Raw genomic sequence first — 27,919 nt, forward strand, 5'->3', positions numbered from 1 at the left:
TGTTTAGCAGTCAGCTGTCTCACACACTGCGCTTTCGCTGAGAGTGTGGGTCGTCAAAAGGGTTTGTAACAAGACGGTGGGTGAAGGGAACTGAGGACCTAAAAAGAGGTATCAAGCCATGAGCTTTCTTATTCAATGTAGACGTCAACCTTAGAAATTAACCTTAGACCTGAAGATCTCTCTACTCTGATAGTCAGCAGTTTTCAGGTAGGTCTTTTCTTTCTGATCTATGGATCTTTTTCAGTCAAGCTGTACAGTTCCCAAAGTCTCAAATACAAGGATTTCGAAAGTCTTCCCTTCTCCCCCCCTTCTTCCCCCTGAGCTCCAGGTCCACTCTCTTTATGTTGCATTGAGAGTTTGGGATTGGTGCCTCGGTCCCAACAAAACTTAAGAGGGAAAAAAATGGTTTCAGTATTAAGGCTCGGGTTTAAAAGATCTCGCCAAATTCTGGCGGTTCTTGAAACACGACATAAATGGAGTAAAACTAGACCCGGATGAGAATTTCTCCCCAGAGAATTCTTTGTAAAGTTTTTTTTGTGTGTGTGTGCGTGAAGAAATTAAGTATTTTGTATAAAGGCCTGCGGTTGTTTGTTACTGCAACGATTAGTCTTTGAAAGGTGGTGACTTGCAGATGGACGCTGAAAGGGTTTGACTGAAGGCAGCTACGGTGACGTTAACTCATTCTTTCTCATCGCCGTGTGTTTTCGAATGACTTTCCTTGTCACTGCAAAGGGCGTTGATGTCTGGGGAAATAACCGTATAATTTCTGTTGGGTTTGGAGATCGAAGGCGTTCCCTTTCATTTTGCCGTTTACCTCTGTACCGATCAATATTTCCCGACGGCAATCAGTTTGGTAAAGTGTTTCTCGCTGAGTACAACAGCAACAAATTCAATATGCCAGGCGCCCAAACTCCACCCCACTGCCAATCTGTGAGCAACTTTTATCTTCAAAATTTTAAACACAGCCCTTAAGAAATTTGTCGTTCACTGACATTTTGTTGATCGCAAATTTACTCCATTGGTTAGTGACCGACCGTCAACAGCGGGGCTATTTGTTCCTAGGAGGTTTTTGTTGATGAATAATAATAATAATAAGGGGTTAATGGGCACAGTGAGGTTATGACAGTTTTTCCATGGATATTATCTAGCTGTGAGTTAGTACTCTGACCGATTGACCATATAACCTTATCTGTGGAAGGTGTTCTAAGCCTTCCTTATGTATCTCTGAAGGAAGTTGAGAAATGAAGGGCTTCAGAGTGTGATTTTCTCACAAGTCATCATAAAATCATAGAATCTTACAGCACAGAAGGAGGCCATTTGGCCCATCATGCCGGTGTCAGTTCTTTGAAAGAGCTACCGACCAGTCCCATAGCCCTGCAATTTTTTTTCCTTTTCAAGCACCTATCCAATTCCCTTTTGAAGGCTATTATTCAATCCGCTTCCACCGCCATTTCAGGCAGTGAGTGCATTCCAGATCGTAAGCCATGACCCCCTCTGGCTTCCCTCACCTCTGTAACATCGCCCGACTCTGCCACTATCTCACCCTCAGGCCGCTGAAACTCTTGTTCATGCCTTCATCACCTCCAGGCTCGACTATGCAAACGCTCTGCTTGTCGGCCTTCCCAACTCCTCCCTCCACAGGCTGCAGATAATCCAGAACTCTGCAGCCCGTGTCCTCTCCTGCACCAAACTCCGTGACCCCATCTCCCCACTCTCGCCCGACTCCATTGGCTCCCTATCCTTCAGAGGATCCAGTTCAAGATCCTGGTCCTCACATACAAAGCCCTCCATGGCCTCGCTCCACCCTACCTCTGCGACCTCCTAACCCCCTACCAACCTGCCCGCTCACTCCGCTCAGCCGGCTCGTCCCCCAGTCACTCCACCTCGCTCCCTCCTTAGCCTCCTTCAAGTCCCGCCTCAAGACCCTCCTCTTCGACCAAGCCATCGGCCAAACCCCTTCCCCTCCCCTCCCTTACCCCTCCAACCCCAGCTCAGGTCTGAAATGCTGTACTCTGTCCAGCACCTTGGGACGTGAAAGGCGCTATACAAGTGTAATCTTGTTGTTGTAACAAGTCTCTGCGTCAAACAAAAATCTCGTCTCTTGTTGATATTTACAAATAATTGTCGTACTTCGACATCCCGAATCCAAATTTAGGACCAAACTAAATTTGATGAGGAGAATATAATTTATCTCTCTGTTTGTGTTATTAACTACCTAATATTTTGATTCCCTCCACCAGGAAATGTCTCCACAGAAAGCAGTGTGGACTCTGTTCCTCATGACCTGCCTCTTTCCCAAAGGTACGGCTTCCAGCGAAGTTATCACATCAGTTAAAGACCAGTTCTATTTTTCTTAAATTTTTCCTGCTAATAAAATAATAAGAAGAACAATAATAATCCTTGCATTTGAGATAGCGCCATATCACATCGTTAAGACATCTCAGAGCGCTTCACAGGTATATTGTAAAAAATTGACTGCGTAGTTTGTGGGCAATTGCGCAGGCAATTGCGCATAAACAGTGGTGAATTGAGTGATTAAATTATTTTCTCTTGAGTGGATTATTACCCCCGTAAAGCGATCCGCCAATTGACTAACAACCGGGTTATTCCTTACTGCTAGGTAATCAGAGGCACGTGGCGTAAGGAAACTTGCCTCAGGTTTCGCCCTGACCGGGAATCGAAACCAGGCTCTCTCGCTTGCAAGGCGCGCGCGCTAACCACTATGCTACAGGACGCCAAAGTTGTTTTTAACCATCCTATTTCTGTTTATTTTAATTTCAGCCAATCCAGTACCCCAGTTTGATATGCCAAATAATCAGCTTCTCTGTGAAAGTTTAAAGAAGGGTGAGTCCATTTTTAAAACAATTGTAACAATACTAATAATCCTTGCATTTGATGCAGCAACTTTCATGTCGGGAGAATGTCTCGAGGATACACTGCTCTTCAGAGGATATACACTAAAGTGTAGTGACTATGTACACGTTCCATTCCAACAATCTATTGCTGAGATTTCCATGTGTAGGTGGGATGCATGGAATTCTCAGCTTGGTTTCGATACTCTTAAGCACGGTGATGGGTTTTGTGTATGTGTCACACACCCAGCTGCCCCCCCCCCACCCCCCCATAAAAATATATTTTTTTACCTAATATTATAAACCTGGTTAAACTGGGAGAGCATGACTGAAACACAGTAAGGGAGACCTTCACTTCATAGGGTGTGCTTTCAGCCACAACCCCAAAACTCTGGAAAACTCTTCCTCTATCCCTCTGCTTTGCCCCTTTCTTCCCCATCTACAGATTGTGCCTGAAGACCTTCCTCTTTGAACGGTCATCTCTTTCCAGCTCAGCGTCATGCTCGGCCACTGTCGTGAGGGTCGCTGTGTAAATGCAAGTTGTTGTTGTAGGGTACTTTTGTGTTTTAGTCATTTAAATTCAATATTTTTTGAAACTCAATTGACCAATAGTCAATGGTTGTGAGGCAGAGTGTTATTTATTGATTATAGATTAATAATGGTTTCGTTATTACTAGTTAGTTTTATTATTACTACAGGTGATGAAGCGTTTAAGATTTTAGCTCACGACACAAACGGTGGACCATTGACTTACTCCATGACCGGTGAGGGAGCGGCCTACTTCAGTGTGAACTCGAACAATGGAATCGTCACAATTGCAAACGAATTAGACCGAGAGGTAATTTAAGTCAAAGCCCTTTACAGGATAAAACGTAAAGTGTGGAGACTGCGTGTTTTCTGGGAAAAAAACATGGTAGCCAGTTGCGTAGAGCAATGTCCCACAAAGAGTGAGTGACCAATTTTATTTGGGGAGACTGTCGGCCAGGACACCGGGAGAGAGAAACTCGCTTCTCTTTCCAAATAGCGCTGTGGGATCTTTAATATCCACCTGAACAGGTTTTAACATCTCATCCGAAGGATGGCACTCTGCCCCCCAGGACTGTATTGGAACGTTGTCTTATACTATGTCATTCTAAGTCCGCATGTGGCTTGAACCCACAACCTTATGACTCAGAGGCAAGAGAGCATTACCACTGCGCCAGGCTGACACACTTGTGCCATGGTTACTTTCTGTTTTACTGCATCCTAAATCGAGTTCTTTTATAATTAATACCAGGTCAAAACTACAATCAGCCCAGTGCTTAAAATTGAAGATGTGGCCAATAATGTAGTCATGGTAAGTGTTGATCCTTTCTGGTGCCGCCCACCGAAAACACCGACAATAACCAAATCCGCACTAAAATGAGCCACGTTACAATGGGGAACTGCGCTGCGTTCCGTGTGTGCGAAATAACGTTTCTTCTTTCAGGTAACTCATCCAATCATTGTTGAGGACGCCAATGATAATGAGCCTATTTTTCTAAGCACCCCGTACACCATCTCTGTTCCTGAGGTGAGTCACTCGCAGCTATTTTTTAATTAAAAAGTTGGAGTAAGTGATGCCGTGAGTTTGCGCTTTCGGTGAGTGTTCTCTGATGCCTTTCAGAACTCCCCATTAAACAAGCCTGGACACCGTTCAGGAGTCCAGTAGCTGGGTGGTCAGCTCGCTCGCCTCGCAAGCGAGAGGACCCGGGTTCGATTCCGGGTGGGGTGAAACCTTAGGCAAGTTTCCTTACTCCACACACACTCCTCTGTTTACCTACTATCAGTAAGTAGGAACCCGGTTGGTAGTCGATTGGCAATTCACTTTCTGGGGTAATAATCCCTTCAAAATAAATAAATAATAATAATTTGGTTACTCAATCCATGACTGCTTGTGGGATGCCGCTGTGCACAATTGGCTGCCGTGTGTCACCCACAAAATATATAGTCACTCCACTTTACAGTATATTCTGTGAAGCGCTTTGAGACGTCCCAACAATGTGATAAGGAGCTATATCAAATGCAAGGATTCTTATCAATGTAACACATGCTTGGTGTTCAGCTCTCATGGGGACATAGGAACAGGAATAGGCCAATCAGCCACTCCAGTCATTCTATTAGATCATGACTGATCTAATATTATTATATTATATTATAATATTATTCTATTATTCAGATTCTATTAGATCATGACTGGCCCGTACCTCAACTGCATTTACCCATCTTTACTTCATATCCTTTGATACCCCAACCGAACAAATATCTATCAGCTCCTTCTAGAAAATTCGATTTAAAAATCTTGATTTTTCTCTTGATTTTCTGCATGGTTTGGCTGTTAATCTTGCACCTTTATGTCGGACAGAATACTATCAAAAACACCAATCTCCTTACAGTGGAAGCCAGCGATATGGATTCAGGACTGGCTGGGACAGTGGGGTACAATATTGTGAATGTGAGTACTTTCCTATTTTGCGGCAAATGTAAGAAATTACAATGATTCCAATCCGCACTACACACCCTGTGTGGCCTGTGAGGGAACCCAACTCTTACATCGTATAATCTACAAACGAGAAACTAGTATTGTACAACAACAAAATTACATTTGTATAGTGCCTTTCAGGTCGGGAGGGCATCCCAAGGTGCTGGACAGTCAGTGTTCTGAACTCGAGCTGGGGGTTGGGACTGGGGAGGGTGGAGGGCAGGGGGGGGGAAGCAGAGTGCTCGAAAGCACGGTCAAAGATTCGGATCTTGAGATGGCTCTTGAAGGAGGCAAGGGAGGGGCGAGGTGGAGGGACTGTGGGATGGAGTTCCAGAGGATGGGGCAGAGTGGCAGAAGGCCCGCCCGCCAATGGTGGGGTGGGCGAGGCGGGGGATGTGAAGCAGGCTGGAGCCCACTGAGCAGAGGGAGCAGGCAGGATGGTAGAGGGTTAGGAGATCGTTTCACCCACAAAATACGCAGTCAATTCACTTTACATTGTATTCTGTAAAGAGCTTTAAGATGTCTCAACAATGTGATAAGGAGCTACATCAAATGCAAAGTTTATTATTATTATTATTATTGCTGAAGCGTAGTCCTTACTTCTGGAATCCAGTGTGATTCGCAAATGAACCCATGTGGGTCCCAAAGTTATCATTATTATTAAGTTCAATTCTTTGTGGGAACCCAGTATGTTAGCAGCCTTATCTGTCCTGTTTTATGTGACTGTTCCTATTCATTGTATAAATGTGCCCATGCAGTATCCTCCAGTTTGCTGAATTAGCTCTTTGTTCCCTACCATCGGATAGATGTTGCCCAATGAAAGTAACTTGTTCAAAATTGACGGGAAAGGAAACATTATATTGATTGGCAGCCTGAGTTATGCAGATCAAAGCACGTTTTATCAGTTAAACATCTCAGCTATGGTAAGTAAGATCAATTAACTACCGTGGAAGATTTGTACTTGGGTTTGCTTGTGTGTCGCAGGTGATTTACTGCTGTGTTGGTTTGCAGGACTCAGGTGGAGGGTGTGAAAAACCCCAAATGAAACAGATATCAACCACGTTTGTGTTCATTAACGTAGAAGATGTGGCTGACACAGAGCCTTTGTTCCTCAATGTCCCATATCAAGCCGCGGTGCCTGAGAATTCACCTGTGGTAAGTCAACAGGGGTGCACACGTATAACACAGACACTGAAAGAGAGTTTAGGAGGAACTTCTTAACACAGAGGCTGGTGAGAATCTGGAACTCACTGCCAAAAGCCATGGTTGAAGCAGAAACCATGAATGCTTTCTGGAGTGCTGTGATGTCCAACCATTGTGACCTGCTAAAGCCATATCTACTCCTTCTGCACAGCCTGCTCCACATCTCCCACTGTTTGGGCCTTCAGTCTCTCTGGCCCTGCTCAGGTCCGTTGCCTTGGGATGTCCTCCCGACATGAAAGGTGCTATACAAACGTAAATTGTTGCTGTAGCGCATTTGTTGGAGCCCTTGCCTCACAAGCGAGAGGTCCTGGGTTCAACTCCTGGGTGGTTCGAAACGTTAGGCAAGTTTCCTTACTCCACACGCCTCTGTTTACAAGCGGTAAGTAGGAACCTGGTTGTTAGTCAATTGGCGGATCACTTTCCGGGGGTAATAATCGCATCAAAAATTAAATAATCATAATAATTTGGTTACTCACTCCACCACTGTTTGTGGGACACTGCTGTGCACAATTGGCTGCCGCGTTTTGCTCACAAAATATACAGTCAAATCACTTTACAGTATATTCTGTGAAACGCTTTGTGATGTTCGAAGACATGATAAGGCGCTGTATCAAATACGAGGATTATTATGATTATAGTGCATTGAAGAGGAACAGTCCCCATGGATTGGAAGATCGCAAATGTCACACCACTATTTAAAAAAGGTGGAAAGGAAAAGATGGGGAACTATAGGCCAGTTAGTCTCACATCAGTGATAGGAAAAATTTTAGAATCATTGATTAAAGATGTGGTAATGTAATATTTAGAGGAGCAAAATATAATTAGGTCAAGTCAACATGGCTTTACAAAAGGGAAGTCATTTGACGAATCTCATAGAATTTTTTGAGGATATTTCGTATAAACTAGATAAGCGTGAATCAGTGGATGTGGTCTATTTGGACTTCCAGAAGGCATTCGATAAGGTGCCACATAAAAGGTTAGTCCAAAAGATAGGGGCCCACGGAATTGGAGGGAGCATATTAACGTGGAATGGGGAATGGTTAACGGGTAGGAAACGAAGAGTAGGGATAAACGGCTCCTTTTCAGATTGGCGGGTTGTGACTTGTGGAGTGCCACAAGGATCAGTCCTTGGGCCTCAGCTATTTACCATCTACATCAACGATCTAGATGAGGACATCAAAGTTAATATATCTAAATTCGCGGATGACACAAAACTAGGAGGAAGTGTCAACACAGAGGATGACATTAAAAAAATGCAGCGCGACATAGATAGGTTAGGTGATTGGGCAGGTAGGTGGCAGATGAAGTATAATGTAGGGAAGTGCGAAGTCATCCACCTCGGTAGCAAAAACAGTAGAGCGGGTTATTTTTTAGAAGGGGAGAGATTGGAATGTGTTAGCGTCCAGAGGGACTTGGGTGTCCTTGTACACCAATCACAGAAAGTTAGTCTGCAGGTGCAGCAGCAATTAGGAAGGCGAATGGTATGTTAGCATTCATTATGAAAGGATTAGAGTATAAGAGTAGGGAAGTCTTGCTGCAACTGTATAGGGCCCTGGTGAGACCACACCTGGAATACTGTGTGCAGTTTTGGTCTCCTTATTTAAGGAAGGACGTACTTGCCTTGGAGGGGGTGTAGCGTAGATTTACTGGGTTAGTACCAGTGATGAAGGGGATGAGTTATGAGGATAGGCTGACCAATTTGGGCCTATATTCTCTAGAATATAGAAAAATTAGAGGGGATCTTATAGAAACCTATAAGATCATCAAAGGGCATGATAGAGTAGATAGTGGGAGATTGTTTCCCCTGGTTGGAGAAACTAAAACCAGGGATCACAACCTTAAAATCAGAGGCAGCCCTTTCGCACTGAGTTGAGGAAGAACTTCTTCACTCAAAGGGCGGTGAATGTATGGAACTCACTACCCCAAAGGGCTGTTGACACTCAGTCCTTGAACATATTCAAGACTGAGATAGATAGATTTCTTATTGCAAAAGGGATTAAAGGATATGGGGATAAGGCAGGGTTATGGTATTAGCTGGAGTGAGATTAGAAGATCAGCCATGATTGAATGGCAGGGCAGGCTCGAAGGGCCAAATGGCCTACTCCTGCTCCTATATGTTATGTTAAGAGGAAACTCGATACCCAACATGAGAGAGAAGGATATAGAGGAGCCTTTTATTGGAAAGATGAACAATCCCAGGTGTTATTTAGTGTGGATTAATACTTCCGTTTACCTTCATATTTGTAAACTTACTTACCTTTCTTCCTTTTCTCAGGGGACAACTGTATTTAAGGTGTTAGCCATTGATGGTGACCGAGGAATCAATGATGAGATTCAATACAGCATTCCTGGTAAGCTGCATGGAGATTCATTTGTTCCCTATCATTATACCTGTTTATACTCTATTCCAAGGATCAAATTTGCTGCCATGTTTACCTGCAAGGCAGCAGTTGCCAATAACTTTCACCCCAAAAATACATAGTCAATTCACTTTGCAGTATATTTTGTGCAGCTCTTTGAGATGTCTCAAAGACATGATAAGGCGCTGTATCAAACCAAGGATTATTACTGTTATTGTTATAATTATTTTAACTCAATGAGTAAAGAAAGTCACAGAATAGGAAGTGCAAACTGGCATCAAGTAACTCCACCTGCTGGTGATTTAACCCCTGTTAGTGGGATTGTCAATCAGGTGAGGCAGAAAGAAGAGCAGAAAGGATGGAATGAGAAAGAGAAAACTGCGTCCATCAATCCCACTCCATCCCATCATCCATCATACACCTTTCAAGGAACTTATCCATTTCCCAGACACCTGCTTTCCAATCTCTGAAAAGCCAACCACAGAACACTCCAATGTGTTGACACATCCTTCTTTATATGTGGACCTGCTAACCCCTTATCAACCTGTCCGTTTCCTCCACTCAGCAGGTTCTATGTCCCACGCCCGGCCCGCCCCAACATGGACGGGCGGCAATTCAGCCTCTCTGCCTCCACCATTTGGAACTCCATCCCACATTCCCTTTGCCTTGCTCCCTCCCTTGCTTCCTTCAAGGCAGGTCTCAAGACCCTCCTTCTCGACTGTGCCTTTGTCACCTCAAGGCTTGATTACGGGAACTCCCTCCTCATTGGCCTTCCCAACTCTTTCCTTCACAAGCCTCAGATCATCCAAAACTCTGCAGCTCGTGTACTCTAACGCACCAGGTTCCGTGACCCCATCACTCCCACCCTCGCCCGACTCCACTGGCTCCCCATCCCCCAAAGGATCGAGTTCAAGATTCTTATCCTCACCTTTAAGGCCATCCATGGCCTTGTCCCCTCCTACCTCTCCGACCTGCTGACTCCCTACCAACCTGCCCGCTCCCTCCGTTCATCAGGCTCCGGCCTGCTCCATGTCTCCCGCCCAACCATCGGTGGCTGGACTTTTAGCCTCTCTGCTCCCACACTGGAACTCCATCCCACAGTCCCTTTGCCTCGCTTCCTCCCTCGCATCCTCCAAGACCGGTCTCAAGACCCTTCTCTTCGACTGTGTCTTTGGTTTCCCTCCCACCTCTCTGCCTTCTCTCACCCTTAGATCACCCCTCCCCCATGCTCGGGCACCGACATCTGACTGTCCAGCACTTTGGGACGTCCTCCCGACGTGAAAGACGCTCTATAAATGTAATTTTGTTGTTGTTGTTGTTGCCTTCGGCCACCCTCCTCCTCTCCCACCCTCTCTGCATTCTACCTTCCCTTATCCCAACACCCCTTCCCACGCTTGGGTCCAAATCCCTGACTGTCCTCCCAACATAAAAGGAGCTATACAAATGTAATTTTGTATTGTATTATATTGCATATCCCTTATTAAGCTCTGACCCACCGCTATGTAGACCTGAACCCATCAACCAAATGTAACCAGCCAGTTCAGCAGGAGAATTGGAACTATTTGCTCCAAGTTGCCTGATCAACAGAAAGAAATTGTGCTTTGCCTGAACTTTAGCCCTACATTTGTGGGTATTTAGTCAACTCATTCCTTGTCTATCTCTGGAATTTCCATGTGTAGGCGGGATGCGTGGAATTCTCAGTTTGGTTTGTAGACTCTTCAACATGGTGATGGGTTTCCGCGTATGTCAGACACCCGGCTGTTTAAAGAAAAATTAAATAGCATGAGGAACTTCTTTTTAATTAATATCGCAAATTGTGCGCACTATCTTGTATGTTTTCAATGAAGAAATTACGCCAGTTTTGCAACTTCCATCACATGTTTTTTTTTAATACACAGATTCAAAGCCTTCAGATTTATTTCAAATTGAATCGAAAACGGGGGTTATTACTGTGAAAAAAGTGTTTGACAGAGAGAGCATCTCAGACCCGAACTCAGTCATTGAACTGCATATTGTAGTAAGTAGTAAGGAATCCTGTGGTGTAGTGATTGGAGCCCTCGCCTCATGAGTGAGAAGACCCAGGTTCGATTCCCGAGCGGGAATCTTAGGCAAGTTTGCTTACTCCACGCCTCTGTTTACCTAGTAGTAAGTATGAACCTGGATGTAAGTTGATTGATGGATTGCTCTCTGGGGGGTAATAATCCCTCCCCACACCCACCAAAAAAAAATGTTCAACATGGGACATTCAATCCACAACTGTTTGTGGGATACTGCTGTGTGCAAATGACTGCAGCATTTTGCCCACAAAATATATGGTCAGTTCGCTTTGCAGTATATTCTATGAAGTGCATTGAGGCGTCTCACCGACGTGATAAGGTCCTGTATCAAGTTCAAAGATTATTATTAATACGATACATGCACATAACTGAGAGTGAACCTGGTTCTCCCCTCAGGCCACGGAAAAGAATCTTAATTCCGTTGGGCAAACATCCTCAGCGAACACCGTTATAGCCATCACAGTGTCCGATGTTAATGACAACATTCCCGAATTTTACGACTGTGGAACGTGTGAGAGTCTTGAAGGATTGAAAGTGATGTCCTTCAGCGCTGATCTGCCTGAAGATTATACCATGGGGGTGGCCATCGAGGGGTTAAATATAGCCGTTCGTGACCCTGATCAGGTGAGTCCGTCCTTCCCGGAGCGGCTTTCACATCTCTGTCAACCAGCGTGTGACCCTAATGCTTACCATCTGCTCAGCGGGCTCTGGCCTGTTCTACGACCCACTCCACAATTGGCGGTCGGGCCTTCAACCTCTCTGCCCCCAACCTCTGGAACTCCATCCCACAGTCCCTCCGCCTCGCTCCCTCTCTTGCCTCCTTCAAGGCAGGTCTCAAGACCCTCCAATTTGACCACGCCTTCGGTCACCCTCCTACCCTATCCCTTGTCCTCCACCCCAAATGATAATTTGGTCACTCAATCCACAGCCGTTTGTGGGACGTTGCTGTGTGCAATTGGCTGCTGCGTTTCACCCTCAAAATAATAATAATAAACCTTGCATTTGACATAGCGCCATTTCACATCGTTGAGTCGTCCCAAAGCGCTTCACAGAGCATATTGTAAAGTGAATTGACTGTGTATATTGGGCGAAATGCAACAGTATACAGTCAATTCACTTTGCAGTATATTCTGTGAAGGTCTTTGAGACGTCCGGAAGACGTAATAAGGAGCAATATCAAAATGCAAGGATTATTATTATTATTAATATTATTATTATTACCCTTCCCTGATCCCAACGCCCAGCTCGGGTGCAAACTCTTGACCATCCAGCATCTTGGGACGTCCTCCCAATATGAAAGGCAGGTGCTGCGTGAATGTAATTTGTTGTTGTTTAAACACAGGGCACCAATGGAACTTTCTTCCTGAACCTGACAGGCGACATAGCGTCCGCGTTTCAGGTTTCCCCACATGAGATACTGAACAATGGATTCGTTCAGATCCTTGTGAACAATCGGGAGGCCATTGACTATGAGACGATCAAGACGGTGGAGATTCAGGTAACGGCTGCTGTATTTGGGTACCTGGGAACCTGAGCACTTTCTTTTACCCCAATGTGAATGAACACTCACTGTCATTTAGCTTAATTAACAATACTCCCATGCCCCACGCACATTAGGCCTTCAGCCTCTCTGCCCACACCTTTGGAACTGCATCCCACAGTTTTTTCGCCTTGCATCCTCCTTTGCCTCCTTCAAGACTCTACTCTTCAATCGCGCCTTCGGACACCCTCTTACCCCTAACCTCCCTGCCCTCTACCCCTCCTGATCCCAACCCACTGCTCGGGTCCAGTGTGTTGGGATGTCCTCCTGATGTGAAAGGCGCTTTACAAATGCAATTTGTTGTCATAGTGTATCGGTTAGAGAACCCCCCCTCATGATTGAGAGGACCTGGGCTCGATTCCCGGGCAGAGCGAAACAATAGGCAAGTTTTCTTACTCCACACAAGTACTGTTTACCTAGCAGTAAGTAGGAACCCGGTTGCTTGGCCGATCATTTTTCCGGGCTAATAATTCCTTCAAAATAAATAAATAATATTAATTTGGTCACTCAGGAAAGAAAAAAAATGCCAGATTTTCTGCTGAAGAAAAAAGGGCAGATTATGACGCCAACATTGACTGTTTGGTGAACTGTACATGGCTTCTGTTAACCTACAGGCAAAGCCCTCATGGGTTGCATTGGGTGGTTCGACCAGCAGTGGGGAGCTTGCCGGACGGTGTTCTCAATGGCATTAGAATGTTGGGATAACAACAACTAGTCTTTATATAGCGCCCCTCACTCAGGCTTGAGTCCCAGAGCTCCTCAGACTTCTTGACAGTGGTGGAGCTCGATGTTGAGCCAGGGAACAGGGAGGAGAGGAAGGTCTTTAGACCCGACCTGAAAATAGGGAAGGAGGGGGCAAGATGGAGGGATAGAGCGAGAGTGTTCGAGGGTTTTGGGCATAGTGGCTGAAAGCGCGGCCACCGATGGTGGAATGGGTGGGTTAGGTAAGGTTTGGAGCTGTCTTGCTGCCCCGCAACCAAAACAAAAATGTGACTTTTGGTTGAAATTCTTTGACAGATTGTCGCGATTGAGAAAAACAACCCTACCGCCTGCTGCTCTAATGCTACCATCACGTTCAACATTCAGGACGTCAATGATAACAGCCCGGAGTTTGACAAAGACGGGTTTACTTTTCATGTGAATGAACACCCTGACGTTGGGACTACGGTTGGAACAATTACAGTAAGTAACAGTGTGTCAAGTTCTCTTTACGGTTAAAGCAGGAACAATCCATTTGTTGGGTGTCCCGTAGTGAGTTGGTTAACGTGCTTGGCTCGTAAGTGAGAGAATCCAGGTTTGGTACCCGGGTGGGACAAAACTTTAGGCAAGTCTCCTTACTCCACATGCCTGTTTACCTAGCAGTAAGTAAGAACCTGGTTGTTAGTCGATTGGCAGATTGCTTTCTGAGAGTAATAATCTCACCCCACCCCCCCAAAGGAATTTAGTCACTCAATGCACGACTTTTTATGGGACACTGCTGTGCACAACGTCTCAAAGCGTTTCACAGAATGTATTGTAAAGTGTGTATTTCGTGGGACAAATGGGGCAGCCAATTATGCACAGCAGTTGTGGATAAATTGTCAGAATATGACCCAAACCTTGAACAACGCAGGTGTTAATTGTTGCGTTCCTCTCTACCATTGCCTTGTTAAACTTTCATCTTAAAACTCTTGTTCCGCAGGCAAGTGACCGTGACAGTGGCAGCTTTGCTGAGATTACGTACAAGTTGTTACCAGAGAGTATGTAAGTACTATTACTGACCAGAGACTTTTATAACTGGGTATAACTCTCAATGAGTTTGTTACGTCACTGAGTCTGAACAACACTTGGTAAATGTCGCAGTGTGACTTCTGGTAAACCCGAGCAAGTTAAATGTTGGGTTAAACCTATGATAATGGAGTTATATAGCATATTGGTTAGAGCACTCGCCTCACAAGCGAGAGGACTCAGGTTTCATTCCCGGGCGGAGCGAAATCTTACGCAAGTTTTTCTTACTCCACACGCATCTGTTTACCTAGCAGTAAATAGGAACCCAGTTGTTAGTCGATTGGCGATCGCTTTCCATGGGTAATAATCCCTTAAAAAACATTGGTCACTCAATCCACAACTGTTTGTGGAACACTGTGTGCAATTGGCTGCTGCGTTTCGCGCACAAAATACACAGTCAATCCACTTTCCATTTTTCACTGCCACTTTACACTGTATTCTGTGAAAAATTTGAGATGTCTCGATGATGCGATGAGGCGCTATATCAAAAGCAAGGATTATTATTATTATTAAAGGCAGGATAGCCATTTCTACAACAGCCCATGTTCAGGGGTATCCAAACATACAGATTCTCCTGTGACACCATTGAGACATCTCAAAATTACAGTGTAAATATACAGTGTAAAGTGGATTGATTGTATTTTGTGGGCGAAACGCGGCAGCCAATCGCGCACAGCAGCGTTCCACAGACAGTGATGGATTGAGTGACCAATTTTTTTTAAGGGATTATTACACCTGGAAAACAAAGTATTTATTTATCATTAATGCTTGTCCAACTTTGCCCAAATTCCGCCAATTGTAGAAGTTCCATCCAAGTGGATCCCTGAACACTAACGTACAATGTCGCTGCCTTATGTTTGAACAGAACTGAGTTCAAAATTGACAATAAAACTGGGGTGATTACTGCCGAGAAAAAAACCGAGCTGGACCGAGAGAAACGCTCTATGTATTATTTGACGGTTCAGGCAATGGATGGTGGGGGCCGGGTTACCACCACGGAGATTCAGATTACTCTGGACGATATCAATGACAACCCTCCACAGATCCCAAGGGAATCCTACACTGAATTCGTCACCGAGGGAAACAAGTTTGAGATTCAGATTGTGGTACGAAGAGATGCCTTGCGCAATTAACAAAATACATGGCAGACGAGAGAGAGAGAGAGAGAGAGAGAGAATGAGGGGGAGTGTGTCTGTGTGCATGTGAGAGAGCGAGCGAGAGAAACAGAAGGAGAATGGGGATGGAATGAGAAAGAGTGAGTTTAAGAAAGAGAGAGCTGTGAGAAAATGAGTGAGTGACAGGATGAGAGAGGGAACGTGTGTGTGTGAGCGAGAGAGAGAGAGGATGGAGGCATTTGATGGGATGTGTTGAGGGGAATCCGTCAGTAGGATTGTGAAGATGTCTGAGTGAGTGTATCGCTGAGTATGACAGCCGACAGCAGAGGAAAAATGAAAGTGCGGAAAGAATATAATCATCACTGCTGACTTTTCCCACCAAGGCTTTTGACGACGATGAAGAAGGCACAGACAACAGTAAGATCGTCTTTGCCATCACAGCTGGGGACCCCCAACATAATTTTACCATCGATGCTGATGGCATCCTGCGGTCAGCAGTTGCTATAGACCGAGAGGCCTTGAGCTCCTCAGAAGGAAAAATCGTTCTGATTGTGACAGCGTCTGATTTAGGAACCCCGCCCCAGTCCTCCACTGTGAACGTCTCCATCCTTGTAGAGGTGAGCAAGCGAGAGGTCCCAGGTTCGATTCCCTGGCAGGGTAAAATTTCCTTACTTCACACTCCACTGTTTAGCCGGCAGTAAGTAGGAACCCACAAAATATACAGTCAATTCACTTCACAGTGTATCCTGTGAAGCGCTTTGAGATCTTGATCGAGATGAGATAAGGCGTTTTATCACATGCTAGGATTAATATTATTATTATTATTATAACCCGGCTGTTAGTCGATTGGCGGATCGCTTTCCGGGGGTAATAATCCCTCCATTAAAAAAAAACGCGGTCACTCCAGCCACGATTGTTTGTGGGACGCTGCTGTGCGCAACTGGCTGCCGTGTTTCGCCCACAAAATACACAGTCAATCCACTTTACACGATATTCTGTGAAGGGCTGTGAGACATATCGCGATAATGCCCTATATCAAATGCAAGGGTTATTATTATTTATTATAAGGAAGCAAGGTTACATTGTGATATCTGAGCTTTTGTTTCTAAAACAGGATATAAACGACCACGGACCTGTGTTTGGGAAACAGGAATACAGCGCCTGTGTCATGGAAAGCACAAAGGGTAAGTTACAGACCTGGGGTTGAGAATGACCTCCACTGGGTTTTACGACGGCTCAAAGCCTCATACTACATCATTGGTAAATGTCACCAATAAAATACACGCTCTCACACTACACGTGGAAAAATGTTGTGAAGTGCCTCGAGATGTTTGAAAATAATAATCCCTGCATTTCATATAGCGCCTTATCACGTTGACCGTGTACTGACTGTGTATTTTGTGGCCGCTACACGGCAGCCGATTGCACACTGTGACAAGGCGCTGTATCGAACGCAAGTGTTAGTATTTATTATTGAACTAACGTGGTTTATCTCTTATATTTAGAGACGGGAAAAGAATCAAGTGCAAATTTCTAACCAAAGTAGTGTCAGTGAGCAACTGTGAGGAGGATTCGCTTTATTCTTAAACTCGTTCAGGGAGATGTTTCTCTTGCAAAATCCGTGTTAATAGGAATGATAATAATAATCCTCGATACAGCGTCTCATCGCATCATTGTGACGGCTCAAAGCGCTTTACAAAATATATTATAAAGTGGATTGACTGTATATTGTGTATAATAATAATAATAATCCTTGCATTTGATATAGCGCTTTTCACGTCGGGAGGACGTCCCAAAGCGCTTCACAGAACACACTGTAAAGTGAATTGACTGTATATTTGTGGGCGAACGCGGCAGCCAATTGCGCACAGCAATGTCCCACAAACAGTCGTTGATTGAAAATGACCAATTTATTATTGTTTTTGGTTTTGGAGGGATTATTATTAGGCTCTGTGTGGAGTAAGGAAACTTGCCCAAGGTTTCGCCCTCTGCCTGGAATTGAACTCAGGTCTCTCACTTGCAAAGCGAGTGCTCTAACCACTGAGCAACAGGACTCCACAATGACTGCAGTTTGCATTAAAGTTTAACAGAAGTGACAAATTAATAATAATAATAATCCTTGCCTTTAATATAGCGCCTTATCAAGTCTTCGAGAGGTCTCAAACGCTTCGCAGAATATACCGCCAAGTGAATTGACTGTATATTTTGTGGACGAAACGTGGTAGACAATTGCGCACAGCAGCGTCCCGCAAACAGTCGTGGCTTGAGTGACCAAATAATTTTTTTTATCCTCACGTTGTGACTCTCCTTGGCACGCAGGAGCCTTTGTGACACTCGTTGACGCCTTCGACAATGACGCAACAGAAATCTACAACCGGATAATCTACCGCATTGAAACAGGCATTGCGGGCACCTTCCTGATCAGGACGGAGGCAAAAGACGATACGGGGACGTACGAGGGGAATATAATGGTTGATCCGGAAGCTATCCTTGACTACGACAAAGGCCCGAAGTTCCACACGCTGGTGATTAGTGCCTCGGATCTGGGGAATCCACCGAAATTGGCGACCGCTACCGTCCTTGTGACGGTGCTGGATATGAACGACGAGACACCCACGTTCGATGCCGCCACCATGAAGGACCTCGACGTGCCGGAGAACGGCACTGCGGTGGGGGCGGTGAGGGACATCATCGCGAAGGACTTGGACACCAATCATTCGCTGATCTACCAGCTGGTCTCCGTGACCTGCTGGAAAGATAACAAGCTCGACTCACAGCCCAATGCATCGTGCCATGACTGGTTCGAGCTTCACCAGAACGGCTCTGTCTTCGTGCCTGAGGCTTCGGTGATCGATTACGAGGAGTACGATCGGGTGATTGTCACAGTTAACGCGACCGACCTGGACACCCAACAGAATGAGGCCTCCGTTATCGGTACATCCCATGTTTAATGTGCCGTTGGGTTGTTGGTAGCTTGGCTTGTTTTCTGGCATTTACATCAGTCTTTTCCCTCCCGAGTCAAGAGGTTGTGGGTCAAGTCCCCACTATGTCAGGGACTTTGAGCTCACTGTGTAGGATGGGGTAGAGAGAGAGAGAGAGAGCAGCGCATTGACAGAGAGATATCTAGGGAATTTCCACGTTTGGGTGGGATGGCTTGATGCAAGTCTTGGTGGATTGGATACACTTAAGCATAGTAATGGGTGTCCACGTGTCAGACACGCGGCTGACCAAAACCAAAAAACAACAAAAATATGTTCAATCCGTGCCCTGTTCGAGTGGTTTTACAGTGGGAGGAAAGTTGGGGGGAGAGAGAAGATTCATTGCCTCTGCTTGGTGCCATCCTGACATCAGGTACCGAAATGTGTGTGTATGTGCGTGTGCCTGTGTGTGCATGTGCCTGTCTATTTGTGTGTGTGTGTGCGTGTGCGCCTGTGTGTGTGTGTGCCTGTGTACGAGTGCCTGTGTGTGTGTGTCTGTATGTGTGTGCTAATGTGTGCATGTGCCTGTGTGTGTGTGCATGTGCCTGTGTGTGTGCATGTGCCTGTGTGTGTGTGCATGTGCCTGTGTGTGTGTGTGTGTGTGTGTGTGTGCATGTGCCTGTGTGTGTGTGTGCGTGTGCCTGTGTGTGCGTGTGCCTGTGTGTGTGTGCATGTGCCTGTGTGTGTGTGCGTGTGTGTGCGCTTACTCTCACCCTCCACCAGCGCCCGTTTGTTTATAAACACATGGATTCTGGTGATTTCTAGTTGCCTCTGTAAACAAGTGTGAGTTCAGCAGTCGTGGGCTTTGATGATTAATGAAGGCCTCTGTTTAATTCGCCAACAGGTGAACTTACCATCAACATAGTGGACATGAACGATCACGCACCTGTGTTCACCGCCTTCGAGAGAGCGAGCGGTACGTCTGGCGCTCTCTGCGATTAGCGCCCGCGCAGCTCAGTCAGGCCAAGGTACTAATGGCACCAACGGCGCCAGGGTTTGGTGAAGCCCAAACGTTTAACAGGAGCCTCTTTTACTCTCCGAGGCCAGAGTCGTTTCCCAATAATAATCCATCCAAAAAAAAAGAAGAATAATTTGGTCACTCAATCCACGACTGTTTGTGGGACACTGATGTGCGCAATTGGCTGCCGTGTTTCGCCCACACAATATACAGTCATTTCGCTTGATGGTATATTCTGTGAAGCGCTTTGAGACGTGTCGACAATGTGTTTAGGCGCTATATCAAATGCGAGGATTATTATTATTGTTATTGTTTATATTCTCTGCTTTTAGTGATCGTGCCGGAATTAGCGCCGATTTCTGCCGCTGTTGCGACAGTCAAGGTATGTCAGCGGCACTGTAAATACGTGTATAATGCCTCAGGGCTCTCAGTATAGCCAGGACGGGCTGGCTCTCTCGCTCGCCGAGGTTTATCTGGACAAGGTGCCCGAGCACTGAGTGAGACCGAGGGATCACAATGATGACTACACAGCAGTGATAAAGAACTAATTTCCTTTGAAGAAAGTGAAGGGGAGAATCAGGGAGCTCAGCCGATCGCTCGCTCACAGTCAGGGTGACGGGAGTGTGACGCTTCTCTCCACAGGCCACTGATGGGGACGTGGGAAAAAATCAGGACATTTCTTTCTTCGTCACCAACATTCTCTTTGTCTTCACGGATGGCAAGCCCAACAGAACGCTACCGGACCTGTTTGAGGCTTCCACAGCAAGCAAAACCAACAACGAGTACATCTCCTCAATCAAGTACAGTATATTTCACACCAAACGCTCGGTTTAACCACAGCAACAACTTGCACTTGTACAGCGCCCTCCACACAGGGTAGCATCTCAGAGCGCTTAGCAGTGACGGAGACTGACTCCGAGCCGGGGCGGTGGGTGGAAGAAGGTGACCGCATGCACGTGTTGAAAAGGAAGGTTTTCAGGTGGGACTTGAAAAAGGGGGGAGGGAGGGGGCAAGGCAGAGGGATTGAGGGAGAGCGTTCCAGAGTTTTGGGGCGCAGTGCACAACCTCCAAATGATGGAGCGGAGGGTGTGAGGGACAAGTGTGAAGCGATCGAGTGCTGGTAGACCGGGGCGTGGGGTTGGGATGAGTGGGGGGGGTGGGGGGTGGGGGGGGTGGGGGGTGGGGGGGGTGGGGGGGGGCAATGGCAGCTGATCAATCAAATCCCGAGAGAGAAATTTAACCCGGGTCTAGACTTAACTCCGTCAATGTCACGTGTTTCAGCGAATCTACGATCTGGCACTTTGCTGACTTCAGTCTCTTTAACTTTGAAGTCGTTTTTCTTGAATTCTTGAAAGAAACTTAAAAAGAACAGAATAAATCTCTATCTGTGTGGAATTTCTCTCGCGCCCCCCCCCCACACACACACACCCCCTCCGGCTTGTTGGAAGCTCCCTTAAAGTCGGAGCAACTTAAAACATGTGAATAAAGTGATGCTCAACTGCTCTGTTGTTCTGTAGAATTAAATCGTCACTGGATAAGACGCTGAAAGGACAGTACAGGCTAACGATAGAGGCAAGGGATCAAGGTGACCCTATTCTAACGACAACGAGCTACCTTGATGTGAGTATCTTACACGTTGTTACATTTATTATTAATAATAAGAATAATGACATTTATTTAGGATATCAATAGGGATCCTGTTTCCTATCCGGTCATTTTAAGGAATGGCCACGATTTAGACCCAAATCTGATTGAAATAACCGAATAGAAGTCATTCAATTATACCCATGTTACGGCCAAAACATAATTCGGTCACTGATTCCATGACTGTTTGTAGGACACTGCTGTGTGCAATTGACTACTGGGTTTCGCCCATAAAATACACAGTCACTCCACTTTACAGTATATTCTGTGAAGCACTTTGAGACGTCCCAACGAGGTGATAAGGCGCTATATCAAATGCAAGGGTTCTTATTATTTTGTCTCCCTTTACAGTTAATTACAATCGATGAGAGCTTCAAGGTCCGGCTTGAATTCAGAGTGCCACCTGAGGAGGTTCAGGCAAACCAGGACCAGATAACCAAGTGTGTGATTCTCAAACCTTTTCTGGCAGTACATAGTAATCTCTTGTAATTGCAGACCTTCAAGTGTGAACTTTCTCTTTTAAAGCCCTCCAGGGTCGTGCTCCTCCCTACCTCTGTGATCTCTTACTACAATACCAACTTGTTCGCTCCCTCCGCTCGGTGGGCACTGACCTGCTTCATGTCTCCCGCACTGTCTGCCCACCATTGGCGCACCGCCCTTCAGCTTTTCTGCTTCCACCCTCTGGAACTCCATCCCTGATTCCCTCCACCTCATCCCCTCCCTCCCCTCCTTTATGGCCCCTCTCAAGACCTTTCTCTTTGGCCATGCCTCTGGCCACACGCCCACCCTCACTCTCCCTACTCTCCACCCACTCTTCATTCCAACCTCCAGCTCAGGTGCAAACCCTTAACCGTCTAGTACCTTGGGATGTCCTTCTGACACAAAAGGCGCTGCGTAAATAATTTGTTGCTGTGGTTGATTCTCTTGACAGGGTCCTGATGGAAGCTACCCTTTCAAATCCACACGTGGTGGGAGTCACATCTAACACCAATACCAGAGATCGGGCAATAGCCAGGTAGGCGCGCACATACACACACACACACACACACACACATACAGCCTCACACTATTTCAGCAGCAGAGAGTGGATAAGGAACGGATAAGTCTAACAGGTAAATAGGAGGTTAGGGGTCATCGGACCCAGCTCATTCAAGAGGTGAAACAACACTGAGATCAACATTCACTCCACTTCCTAAAGTTTCACAATCTCTGAGAACAAATCGATAGCCAACTACCTTCTTGTAATAGTTTGTGTTTACTGGCATGTGTCAACTTCTGTCAAATCGCCGTGTTAAAAACCTTTAATATTTACTCAATAAATTTCCCAGTTTGGTTTCGATACTCTTAAGCTCGGTGATGGGTTTTCAGGTGTGTCTGACTGACCCCTCAAAAAAGCAAGGTTTATGACCGAGTTGGTCTGCTGGTCTGAAACTTGTTTTAAATTCTTATTTAGTTGAAGACTTTAACGAAGCTCTATCTGATGATGATTGAATGCTTATATGCACACTTCTCTTACAGGAACGAAGTCAAATCCACAATGGAAGTTTACTTTGTGTACAACAATGGGACAGCTATCCGCCCAGATAGCGTCAACACGTACGTCCTCATTTCATACAAATAATAATAATTTGGTCACTCAATCCATGACTGTTTGGGGGATGCTGCTGTGCGCAATTGGCTGCCGAGTTTCGCCCATAAATATACAGTCATTCACTTTCGAGTATATTCTGTGAAGCGCTTTGAGATGTCTACAAGATGTGATAAGTTGCTATATCAAAGGCAAGGATTATTATTAATTTGTTGCTTCTGTTGAATTTTAATGCAAACTACAGTCAATATACAAATATACAGTCAATCCACTTTATAATATTCTGTGAAGCGATTTGAGCCGTCACAATGACGTGATGAGGCGCTATGTCAAATGCAAGGATTATTATTATCGTTACAGCACTAACTTACGAGGCAAAAGTTACAGCCTATCTTCAATGGTGACATTCAACTGCAAAAGAAATATTCAGTAATATTGGCAAATATTGATTCTAATCTCCATCAAATGGGCATTGCTGTGGTGGGGAATGTTTGCTTTTTCTAAATTTGGGGAAAACTTTTCTATAGAAAACTCTTCTACACAGGCTTTAGTTGCCTATTCTTGCGAGGAGACATCCTGCCTCAGTGGTAGCTCTGAGGCAGTGAGGGTGTGGGAGGGGGTTGAGTGGGGGGTTTAAGCCTTGTGTTGGTGATGGGACTATACGGAGCTGCATTGGTTTCTGCAATGGCGACAGTCACACAATCCATGACATTTCCTTCACAGCATTTTGGACATGAACCCGGATGCAGTCCTGAAACTGATAGACCTGGGTCTTTTGAACATTGTAAGTAAAGATGTGGAGTTAACGCAGGGACGAGCGGTTAATAATAAAGCGCTGGGTGTTTGGTCAAAGCTTAGAAACGTTACACTTAATGTTTTTGATACCTCGGAGTTCAGTGCACCACATGGAGTATGTGTTTGCTCCCCATGTCTGTGCTGAATCGTCTACAAATCCCTTTATGCCCTGGCACCTCACTACCTTTCTCATCTCCTTTCTCCCCACTCCACAACTGGCTGCCTCCTCCTGGCTGGCTCTGGCCTCCTGTTTGTCTCTTTTCCCCTACGTTCCACCATCGGCGGCCGTACTTTCAGCTACTACGCCCTGAAGCTTTGGAACACTCTTCCTCAATCCTTCCACCTTGCCCCCTCCATCTCCTCTTTTAGATCACGACTGAAGACTTTCCTCTTCGAATGTCAGCAGGGATAGAAATTACCTCAAGCGATCCCAAGTGAAGGAGACAGGGGAAATTGAGCCGGGTTTCCCACCTTTGATCGTGATTTGGTAATCTCTCCCTCGCTGGCTCTGGGGGGTAGGGAGAGGAGGTGGGGGGAGAAGCCTGGTAATGTCTCCCTGACACAAGACTGATGTGTTTCCACATTACAATGAGTTGTTGCGGGGCAGACTGTGTGGGTGCTGCAAGTTGTTGTTGTTGTTGTTGTGGAAAACAAATGCCTCTGATTATTTTATTCCTCGTTCCTTCTCAGAAAAAGCCAATAGAACCCCCGAATAGCGAGGGCCCATTGCTGGTTGTGATTGGTGGACTGGTTGGAGCTTTGGTGCTTTTATTATGCATCATGATAACAGCTCTGGTTTGCAGCCGTAAAAGGTAAATGAGCTGGAATTCTCACTGACTCTCTTCTGGGTTCCCGGCTGATAATCCCCCAGGTGGGATCGGACATTCACTTCACATTTGCTGGCCTCAAAACGGCTGCTGCGTTGTTCTCCAAACACACAGTCACTATACTTTACAGAACACCCTGTTTCTGTGCCTACTGGGGGATGGGGGTGTTGGGGGGTGGGGAATTGTCAGACTATATGTAGCCAGATTGCCGTGGGGCGATTGAAAAGGACATAATGAAGATGTGGATCTTAAATGTTCACTTCCGATTTCACAGCTACAAGAGGAAAATCAAATCAGTGACAGCCATGAACACAGCTCGGTCCATCCCAGTGCAGTCCGGCCCGGCTGTGCCTGGGACAAACAAGTATATGTTGGACGGGTGAGTTACGGTTTCCAGAAAGCCACGCTTATATTTTAATGGCTCGCATCTTCTGAGTGCCCTGTTAACAGCGGATTGTACTTAATGGCACTTGATTGCACTTCCAGCGGTGTGATGAGATGAGCACGATTCTCTCTTCTCCCCCCCACCCCCGCATTCCTCCCCCTCTCCATGCCACAGAATATTTATCACTCTCAATTCTTTTGTCGCTCTTGTCAAAATCGCCCTTTCGCGTCAAAGCGAAATCCACTCAGCTGTTTGGTGCTGTGTTTGACCTGTGCTGGTTTTGTCTCTCGCCCTTGCAGAGCCAACCCGGTGTGGAACACGACCATCGACACCTCCGACCACGGCTTTGATGAAGAGACTTCGGACCGTGCCAGGTAACAGCAAAATAACAACATAAGAATTTGCTAAACGAAAGAAGACCAAGGTCCATCCAGTTCGCCTTCCATCATCCTGGCAGTCGAGTGCCAAACTATATACTGTTTCTATATACAGTTTATATATAAACTATATATTTGGGTTCCAAACTATATACGGTTTCCCAGATCTTATTTCCCAACAGCAATCTGTCCAATTTGTTCTTGAAAGTATCAACACTTTGTGATTCCACCTTTTCCCTCGTCTGGTGTTTGGGGAAGATGTAGGGAGGGGGAGAGCTTAGAGGTAGGGACAGGAGAGAAGGTAGAGGGAAAAATGACCTTTGAACCAATAAAAGGGAGTGGGGGAGGGTAATTCAAAGTGATTATGTGAAGTACTCAAGAAGACTTGAAATTCTACCTAACCTTAGCCTGTAAGACTGTTTTATCTTGAAACTTAAGATAACGGTGGAACGGACTTTGTAATCGGTTATTGGTGACTGGCATCATAGCGAACAAAACCAGCCTCAGCTATTATTTTTAGGAACAGGAGGAGGTCATTCAGGCCTTTGAGCCTGTTACATCGACTCCAATTTTGTGTGTGCCTTTAGCGAACGTTACTGAGCAGGTCCGTTCTTGCTTTTCTCACAGTGTGAATTCTTTGGATGAAAACGTGGTGGATATAATGGGGCAAGATGGTCGTAGGATGGCGGAGATACCTGAGGTAGGTTTGCACATCACCAGGGCAAGGGAGGATGTGATTCCCTCAAGCTATTCACCATCAAAGCCCTCCACGGCTTGCTCCTCCCTGTCTGCTCCCTCCGCTCAGCGGGCTCTGGCCTGCTTCACATCCCCGCCTTGCCCATCCCACCATTGGTGATCGGGCCTTCAACGTCTCTGCCCCAACCCTCTGGAACTCCATCCCACGGTCCCTCCGCCTCGCCCCTTCCTTTGCCAACTTCAAGACCCATCTCAAGACCCTCCTCTTCGACCATGCCTTTGGTCATCCTCCTACCCCTACCCTTCCCGCCCTCCACCCCTCCTGACCCAACCACCAGCTCGGGTGCGGATTCCTGACTGTCCAGCGCCTTGGGACGTCCTCCTGACGTGAAAGGCACTGTGAAAATGCAATTTCTTGTTATTGTATATCAGTAACTGAGAAAATCTTAGTCTTAATCACTAGTCAAGATTGCAGCAGTTTAGTGCACACCAGGACCTGGTGTCAATGAATCTAACAAAACCTAATTGTCTGCAGTTTCACAGGTTAAAATGTCCCTCGGTTTGAATCTGTGAATTTCCGCTGCCCGGATACTAACCCGCGCAAAACTCTGGACCCGCATCACGCCAGTCCTTGCCAGGCTGCACTAGCTCCCAATGGATCGATTTCAAGATCCTCTCACTCGTTTTAAAATCCCTTCGTGCCCCCACACCTCCCTACCTTATCCCTACCCTGCTTATCCCACACTCCACCAGCCCCTGCCTCCGGTCGGCTGGCTCCGGCCTCCTGTTTGTCCCTCGTCCCCTCCGCTCCACCATCGGCGTCCGTGCTTTCAGCCGTTACACCCCTGGAACTCCCTCCCTCAATCCTTCCGCCTTGCCCCCACCATCCCCACTTTCAAATCCTGCCTAAAGACCTCCCTTTTTGATCGTGCTTGTGATCACCTCCCAACTCCCTCTCCCCCCCCTGACTCGGGGTGAGACTCCGCCACTGGCTATATAAATGCAAGTTGTTGTTGAATTTGCTCTCTTGTGAACAGGTGACTGAAAAGGGCTTCTTGGTGACTGGAGACGAAAAACCGCTGTCCAGCCCATCGGATAAATCCAAGATACAGTTTACGTTCGACAATCCTACTTTACAGACCAGTGTCCTCTGAGCACCTTCCCTCCGCCACATTCACATCAATAATCTTCACTGCCAGAAAGTCTGTGTTTCCGTACTTGGGAGAGAGAGAGCGAGAGAGTGTCGCCAATCTGCTGTGCTTATGTGTTATATTTTTTAACCAACAAAAGGTTGATTTTACCGTGCAGCAGGTTTGGTAGTGATGAAACTTTTAAAATGATTGCTCTACATGTTGCCTCATAATAATATTATTAATAATACATTAAATTGATAGTAGTAGTAATAATATTAGATAATGATAAATCATTCTCCATTTCATTCAATTCTGTTTCATTGCACTCCAGGAGAGATCAGTGAAAACTGAAATTCATCTTAATGAACAGTCAAAAGCTTTTTTTTATTAAAAACTATAAAGGACTGTACTCCCTGGGAGCCTGTTTGTAACAACGAGATAGCTGCTGATGTGATTCTGCCGCCAGCAATCTCCATGTTTTGTAAGCCGCTTAGTGAACCTTTTAGCAGAAAGTTATTTTTATTGTCGCAATTTGAGTAAAAGTCCCTGAACGTGATTTCACGCCTCGATTAAACATTTTTAATTGCATTGTTGACAAACTGTGTTTGTGGCATTGGCGGATGAGCTTTCAATCATTCAGCCCTCCACTCTCTGGAGCTCCATTCATCTCAGAGCCTCCTCCCCAAACTCCTTCCGCCTCTTCTCCCCCAACCCCTTCCCCACCCTCTCTCCCTGGCCTCACGCTCCTCTTCAACCTCGCTTTCAGCCATCTCTGTGTTTGAAAGCACATCTACTTGAGTGTTATTTAATGTAGTTGATTTTTTCTCATATTATATACTTATATATAAGCACGGTTAGTCAATGCCCTTTAATGCACTGTGTGTTGTATCATCTAAAATANTTTTTTTGCGAACAAAATGAAGTGTGTTTATATAAATAAAATAAATAAATGAGATATTTTGTTATTGAGCCTAATGTAAAAAAATCTATATGTATAATGGAGTATATTTAGATGATTTTTGTCCCAGTTTGATATTTCCGAAGTGATAAGGCGCTATATCAAATGCAAGGATTATTATTATTATATTCTGTATGCCATTGCAAGCAATACACAGCAAATCCAATAAAATCAGTGCTTTTGCTA

General features: G+C 45.7%; 1 protein-coding gene across 1 annotated transcript; it reads left to right on the plus strand.

Moving 5' to 3' along the window:
* cdhr2 (cadherin related family member 2) lies at window positions 1–27,919 on the plus strand. The gene is made up of 32 exons (XM_007906244.2): window positions 1–207; window positions 2,241–2,301; window positions 2,782–2,844; window positions 3,551–3,690; window positions 4,129–4,188; window positions 4,321–4,404; window positions 5,236–5,325; window positions 6,159–6,275; window positions 6,364–6,507; window positions 8,831–8,906; window positions 10,814–10,932; window positions 11,369–11,596; window positions 12,315–12,470; window positions 13,530–13,694; window positions 14,194–14,255; window positions 15,145–15,385; window positions 15,778–16,011; window positions 16,509–16,578; window positions 17,714–18,328; window positions 19,217–19,288; window positions 19,663–19,712; window positions 19,973–20,130; window positions 20,848–20,950; window positions 21,326–21,414; window positions 21,906–21,989; window positions 22,493–22,570; window positions 23,286–23,346; window positions 24,048–24,169; window positions 24,459–24,563; window positions 24,869–24,943; window positions 25,574–25,646; window positions 26,680–27,919. Exons 2-32 carry the CDS (start codon window positions 2,244–2,246, stop codon window positions 26,794–26,796), a joined length of 3,909 nt encoding a protein of 1,302 aa, XP_007904435.2. The 5' UTR covers window positions 1–207; window positions 2,241–2,243; the 3' UTR covers window positions 26,797–27,919.

The sequence above is a fragment of the Callorhinchus milii genome, unplaced genomic scaffold (assembly GCF_018977255.1).
Source record: "Callorhinchus milii isolate IMCB2004 unplaced genomic scaffold, IMCB_Cmil_1.0 Scaffold13, whole genome shotgun sequence".
NCBI classification, from domain to species: domain Eukaryota; kingdom Metazoa; phylum Chordata; class Chondrichthyes; order Chimaeriformes; family Callorhinchidae; genus Callorhinchus; species Callorhinchus milii.